Here is a 7,214-nt window from a genome sequence, read left to right on the forward strand (position 1 = left end):
TATATCGTCACAGTCAGTGTTCTTCAAATAAGATCTCATCCCGTTTGTCAAAACTCAAAATCATCACCCTGTTGTCTAGGGACTCTTCTTAAGTTTTACATTGTTATAACGTTAAGATTGATAACTTCACCAGGTAGCATTTAAGCAAGACATCACTACTATGAATTAATTAAATTTCTTATCATTACATTATATTAAATTACATCCAAAAAATACTGAACAGAGTTTACCCATTTTAGTCAAGGAAATTATCTTTAACATGTAACATTATTATCATAAATACTGTAAATAAAAATACCTCTGAAGGTTCTACATGTGTTTACATATTCAAAAGTACCTCCAGAGATTAGTTTGAAACCACAACACAACAAAATACTGTTGAACAGTTCACGACATCTTGTTCACAACAGCCTCCGACTGCTTTAATTTACAGTAATATGGTTTTAACCAGTCTATGGTTTTAACCCAGCCATGATGCTGCACTTTTGGCTCTCTCCTAAAGGTTACAAACTTTACTCACCGGAGTTTCCAGGGGGAAAAAAGTCCTTCGGTAAATGACGGCATTCAAAAATCCGGAGTGATGGTGTCTTTACACTGAAGACCCGTTTCTGGGCCCGTGTGATCGAGTAGCATGTAGATGCAGTACCGGAGGCTTTAGTTTCAGGACCGCAATCCTAGGACCGGAAAGGCAATTCCAGGACCCTTGTTTACTTTGATACTGCCAGCTAGCTGACTGGCTAGCTAGCTATGTTACTCTTTACAGCCCCCCGAAACCAATTATCCTTACCACAACCACCACCGAGTGTGTGCCTAAACCTAAGTTATTGATTATATGCATGTCACCCTACAGCTAGCAGACAGGGTTAACCTCCTTTGTGTCGCTGTGTATTACCACCACCACTCCACTAGATGGCGCTGCCGCGTGATCTCGTTTTTCACGCTTCTCTCTGTTCTTCCTCTGTCTGGCGCTAAAATGAGCGCACACGGCAGAGACTACTGGATGCGTCAAGGGTCAAAATAGCGCTGCTATAAGGCCCATATTTTGTAAGTGGGCTACAGTCTATGGTAAGGAGGAGACATGGTTGAGAAGGGCGGCTTGACCAGAAACCATCCTTTCATTGTTTTCCTGTGTTAAACACAAAGTCAATATTGAGTTTTTTTCGTATGGAACGCAACTAATGTTCTGTTTCAAAACGTTATTCAATAGTTTTATTTTGAAGGCGTAGCCGGACGTTGCGTATTTATTGTTGCTAACTTGACCGCCAAGACGTCCAAAAACGGCTCTAAGAGGGTGTTGAGGTGTTAACCCAGGCCGTAATAAAGCTGAGACTGAAGAAGCCTAACTGAGACTTTCTTCAATCTCATTTGTAATGTTTTGTATGGCCTAAATAGTCCTTACATTAGAGAGACCATACTTATTAAATAATTTCCTTAAATGTTCTACATGATCGTATGAACCATAGGCGCATACCGGTATATATGGTTTTTCATGGGAATAACACTTTTTTATCAAATACAATCATTAAGCACATCATTGATGAGCTGGTAGTGATAGATGATCTGTCTCAGAGAAATGGTATCAGGCCTGTAACGGTGAGGCTTATACCCAGTAAAGTTAGCTGGGGTATCTTTCGGGTAGTCTCAGTAGAATCCTTTGGGCTTTGCCACTGGTAGATTTAGGAGTTATGCTGAGATTGTTTATATTCTTTCTCGGGAAAGTATCAAAAAACAGGCAGTTTACCTACGTCATAATTTTTTTGAAACTTTCCAAATGATCTTATGAACCATTAACAACTCATATATAAATGGTTTGTCATTAAAATGATACTTCATATATAAATAGTGAACCGATCATGTATAAAGTATGAAAATATAATTATTAGACACATTATAGATGAGCTTATTAATAAAGAATACATGTATAACTGTTTATAAATGACTTACTAATATGTATTAACGTAAGAACAATGGTTTATAAATGATGAATTAAAAATGGACTAATACTTAACTGCTTTATAGTGTGTAGATAATAAAGAATAAAACATTTATAACTGTGTATTAATGTATGAACAATGCTTTATAAATGAATTCCTTATTTACTAATTCTTAACTAATGCTTTATAGTGTGTAGTTATTATAAAGTGCAAAACACCTATTAAAGTCTCAGTAATCTTGTTGAACCTGTTATTCTTAGGATTTCTATACAAGACAATTCTCCAGCTTTTACTTTCTGGTGAACTACAACCATCCTTATTGTGAGGCATGCAACATCTTTGCACAAATGTTTCAAATAATGTGGCCTCTCCAAGTGACTTTGTTACACAGTAGCATCACACACAGTGTTCATGCATTCAACAAATAATTTATTATTTTTTTTTTTTTTACAAATAATACATGATCTTTGGAGCAAATAAAAGCAATCCATAACCTGCATATCCCACAAAACTGCCTCATATCATGTCCTCAAGCCTCCACTGTAATAGTGTCTTGTGAAACCACTTTAGACCTACCCTGGAAAATTCAGAACAGGGCCTGGGACAGTACTGTAAAAATTTCCATGCAATAACAAATATGATTCATGTGTTCAATTCACATTTCATAATAAATTAAAACAGTCATCTGAGTCAAAAGGGTTACAGAAAGTTAATATAAATAATTATATAGTTACTAGTTTTGACTTGACTAACACATTCATTAAAAAAAATCTAGCAGTAGACCGTATTCAGCTAGAAAGTTACTACATTAAATCAGCATAACTTATTTACAGTCCTCAAGAACACTCAGCGACATTTAGCCACGTGCCCAGAAAGATGGTGAGAGCGAGCAAACCTGCGGAGACAGTTGGGGCAGGAATATGGCTTCTCCCCTGTGTGAGTTAACATGTGAGTTTTCAAATGGCCTGACAAGCGAAAGCTTTTTCCACATTCTTGACATGTGTAGGGACGCAGGTTAGTGTGACTCCTCCTGTGCTTGCCCAGATCACCAGAGGAGGTGTAACGGCGGTGGCAGTCTGGGCATTCAAAGGGCTTTTCCCCTGAGTGTATCCTCTTATGCTTCACCAGGTCGCCAGACTGAGTGAAACTCTTCTCACATTCAGTGCATTTGTAGGGTCTCTCACCAGTGTGGGTGCGTTGGTGGTTTCGCAGATGTGCAAGGCGTATGAACCTGTTGCCACAGACTGTGCAGTGGTAAGGCCTTTCTCCGGTGTGTGTCCGCAGGTGAATTTTCAAAGCCCCGAGATCTCCGATCTTCAGCCCACAGTCTCCGCACTGGTGAGCTTTCTCATTGGTGTGCAGTTTGGAGTGAACCCTCAGGTTTCTCCGAGTGTTAAAGTTCTTCCCGCACACATTGCAGTGGAAGGGTTTGTCACTGGAATGTGTCCTCAGATGGAGATCCAGACTTGACTTGAATCCAAACTCCTTTCCACATTCAGGGCAAGAATATTCCTTCTTGCTGGAGTGTGTGGTTAAATGGTACTTCAGGTGGTGTGATCTTAAAAAGGCCTTCCCACACACCTGACATTTGTGCGGCTTCTCGCCGGTATGTATTTTCATGTGTTGCCGCCAACCGCTGCGCTCCACGAACCTCCTGCCACAATCCTTGCAGACAAACGGCCGGTCACCTGTGTGGGTGCGCATGTGATCCTCCAGGCTTTGAGGCGTGCATAGCTTCTTGCCACATTCTGGGCACTGCACGCCAGTGTCCAGACAGATTGGCTTATCCTCAGGTTCTGTGTTATCTGGTTCATGACATAAATGCGGCCCTTGACCCCAGGTAGCTTTGAAACTCTTACCACACAGAGCGCAGCTGAGATGCCCTCCTCTGGTAACCACAGACATGTTGTGCCACCGCTGACAGTGATTCTTCAGATTCTTCAGGTACTGGAAGCTGCGTGCACAGGTTGGACAGGGGTGGAGACGGCGGGGAGGGGCAGAAGGGTGGGCTTCACGTACATGGACCCTAAGGTGTACTTTAGAGTTAAAAGTAGTGTTGCAGACAGTGCATGTGTGTTTGGGGATGAGGTTTAGTGTGTGGCCTGAGAGGCACTTTTTTAGATTTGCAAGATACTGTTTCTGATGCACCCACTTGACATGCTTCTCCAAGAACTCCAAGTCAGTAAAGGACACATTGCAGTGAGGACATGGAAAAAATTCAGACGGTGACTCTAAGTAGGAGAGGAAGACACACACAGAAAGCAACGCATTAACAAAGTAATAATGTATGATTTCCACTTCCCTATAATACAGACAGTCAAACATATACTTGTTTAATTATTTAAAGTTACGAGAAACAAAGGAAATGCTTTTGTAGATATTAGAAATGCACTTTTTTAAGGCTATGATAGACAAATTATTCCCACCCAATCGTCTGACACTCACATGCATTTATGTAAGAAGGTAAATACAAATGCTGCTCGAAAAAGCAAATGTGTTTCAAACACTGACATTGCAGTTCAATCCCAAAATGTCTAAACAATATGCTATGCGAATGTATTAGTGCAAGCAGCTCTTGCTATTTAATACCCAGGGATTACGTGTTTTTCATAAACTACTGGCTACTACCTGTGCAGATTCCCTCTCCCTCCTCTGCCTCCTCTTCGCCATCTCTCTCCTCTTTAATCCACGACTCTGACTCCTCCTTCACAGCAGTTTCAGTGAATTCATTGTGTGGCTGATGGTCAGAGTCACACTCGTCCTTTACGAGTGCCTGATGGTGGTGAACACCTGACCAGGATGCTACAGTGTCTGGCTTAGTGTCTGAGCAGCTTGATGAGTCTCCATTGTGCTGCTGCTCCTCACCGATCTCCTGTGAATGTGGTTCCTCCTTGATTTGTATGTTAAGGCCATCTCCACTGGCGTTAACTTCCTGAGAATCTTCCTCTAACTCAGATTCAGTTTTAATTATTAAACCATCTCCATTAGTGTAAACCTCCAGAGTGTCTTCCTCTAACCCAGATTCAGTTTTAACTACGAGACCATCTCCATTAGTATACACGTCCCGAGAGTCTTCCTCTAACTCAGATTCAGTTTTAACTACGACCACATCGTGTTGTTTCTCTCCTCTCTTTGCTTTGTTTCGCAAAGACTTCTTCTTGGCAGATTTCATCTTCATGCAACGTTAGTCACCATTAGGAGCTCTTCTCTTCAGTGTGCTGTGGAGCAGAGGAACACGTTATTAAGGTGAATACATTGGAAGGCAAAGATAGCTACACACAAGGCAATGTAAGCAATATAAAAACAACAACAACAACAACAACAACAACAACAGGCCATCTTCTCCATTATGCTCATCAATCTATCATCTAACGTTAATAGCATCATAGCTTAGCTACACCTACGGCAGCATTAGCCTAGCAGCGGTGCTAGCACTGTGGCTCATGCATAAGGTTCCTGCAGTTTTCTTGTAGCTACGCAGCTGTCAGTGTCATTCAGCTTTGCTCTGCTCTAAAGAAAAGTCGTACCGTTGTATATTACTCGATTCAGGCAAAGCCTTTAAACATTTAAGTTGACGTTTACTAACTGGCTATATTAGAAGATTAGTGTATAGAGATAATAACACAGGAAGAGCACCTCACTTCCTTTAGTTCTGACCAATCAGCTCAGCTCAGCTCAGTGATGGTTAGGTTACAGCCTACAATCCAATTAAAGAGACAGCAGCACAAAGCAGGTACCTCAAGACTGCCACTGTAAATCAATCGTTCACCAAATTTTAACTCATTAGGCCTCTATCATTTTATACCCATCACAATTTCTTGGAGCCCTTGCAGATGTCATATGTATAGTTTTATCTGAGCCACCAAAGAGAATCACTGTACTAATAATTTACTTTTATTTTCAGAATCAGAAATACTTTATTGGGGGAAATTCTTGTGTCACAGTCGCTCACATTGCACATCAAAGTATAAAGAAATAGAAAAACTAATAGAAAGTTGGTAAATAGAATATAAGGAAGCACACAGTATCTTTTACATTTAAAAATATAAATCACAGTGTGCAAAATGTATTCTTTTACACTATATGACAGAAGAGTGATGATAAATTGTGTTAATGAACTGGTAGTGATGAAATAGTACTACTACTACTAATAATAATAATAATAAGTACCAATACTGTGGCACTGGAATGTATTAAAAATCCTTAAAAACTGCAGTACTGGACCGAGATTAGAGAATATTGCACATTAGATTTTGGAAATATTGCACTACAAGGTCTATTACTAAGTGACTGTGTGTTTTACATAGTTAAAGGTTTTTGGCTGAATTGAAAACAATATTTATTTTTCTATTTGACTGGAAATCATTTGGAAGTGGCTGAGATCTTTCCACAAAACATAATTTATTTTAAATGTAAGGCAAATTCCTCAACACACAGTCAGTTTGAAATAGGTCAAGTGTGTCTGAAGCACATGGAAATCACACATCCAAGCAATCAAATCAGTTTTTACTTATGTATCGGTTATTTATATATATCTTATTTCATTTTAATTATTTTTGTCATGTTCAACTATTTTGAAAATCATTCAAATAGGTAATTCCCCTAACCTCTGTACAAGCTGTGATGTCTGATACTGATTTATGCTGGTTAAGTTAATTTAAAGTTAAGTTAACTTTTCCTCTCTTTAAAACTGATCTTCAAAGACATACATCTTTTATTTTAGGATCTATTGAGTAGCAAGTGACAGTAACTGATGCAAACTGAGACTCTTTATTAGTGTTAAATTAGAGAGGTGCAGCATCGACTGTATGACAGGCCTACAGTGTTGTAGTTCTTTTGTCCGCGCCACGTGTTGAGAAATTAAGTTCTAGGTTTTTTCTGAGTAACCTACAGCAGATCTGGGTACGTCTCAATAAAACTAAAATTCACATTTCTGACCTAATTATCTAACTTTAAATTATTATTTTTATGTCACAAGCACCATTTGTATTTACATCCCAGTACTGAATTTTGTAGGTCTCATGTCCTCATATCCTTTTTACTCAACTAGTTATATAAACAGTACTAAGTGCATGGATTTCTCTTCTGTACAAAACACACTCATAATCATCCAAAGGTTAAAAATCAAGGGCAACTGGTCTCGGTTGAAGATACTATAAAACGTTTCGTCCCTCAGCCAAGAGACTTCTTCAGTTCTGACTGACTAGTAGGGAAACTCAGCAATTTAACTTCTGTGGGGTCGTTTGCCAAGATCATCGATACCGCTGGTTCGTTAGTGCT

At 39.4% G+C, this 7,214-nt stretch overlaps 1 protein-coding gene across 2 annotated transcripts; it reads right to left on the reverse strand.

Moving 5' to 3' along the window:
- Nucleotides 1–2,346: 2,346 nt before the first annotated feature.
- LOC123969039 (oocyte zinc finger protein XlCOF6) lies at nucleotides 2,347–5,569 on the reverse strand. 2 transcript variants are annotated; one of them, XM_046046140.1, is made up of 3 exons: nucleotides 5,462–5,569; nucleotides 4,563–5,152; nucleotides 2,347–4,165 (listed from the first exon to the last, which is right to left on the reverse strand). In XM_046046140.1, the coding sequence occupies exons 2-3, from the start codon at nucleotides 5,110–5,112 to the stop codon at nucleotides 2,781–2,783; spliced, it is 1,935 nt and encodes a 644-aa protein (XP_045902096.1). In that variant the 5' UTR covers nucleotides 5,113–5,152; nucleotides 5,462–5,569; the 3' UTR covers nucleotides 2,347–2,780. The 2 variants fall into 2 exon arrangements, with proteins under 2 accessions (XP_045902096.1, XP_045902097.1); XM_046046141.1 differs by having other exon boundaries at nucleotides 5,339–5,479.
- Between the last annotated feature and the right edge of the window lie 1,645 nt (nucleotides 5,570–7,214).

The sequence above is a fragment of the Micropterus dolomieu genome, linkage group LG03 (genome assembly GCF_021292245.1).
Source record: "Micropterus dolomieu isolate WLL.071019.BEF.003 ecotype Adirondacks linkage group LG03, ASM2129224v1, whole genome shotgun sequence".
NCBI lineage: Eukaryota > Metazoa > Chordata > Actinopteri > Centrarchiformes > Centrarchidae > Micropterus > Micropterus dolomieu.

Bases quoted from the DNA above. Each gene is read 5' to 3' on its own strand.
- LOC123969039 (XM_046046140.1), bottom strand. From the start codon at position 5,112: ATGAAGATGAAATCTGCCAAGAAGAAGTCTTTGCGAAACAAAGCAAAG. The intron at 4,166-4,562 runs GTAGTAGCCAGT...TCTCCTACTTAG, and splicing joins GGGAGAGGGAATCTGCACAG to AGTCACCGTCTGAATTTTTT.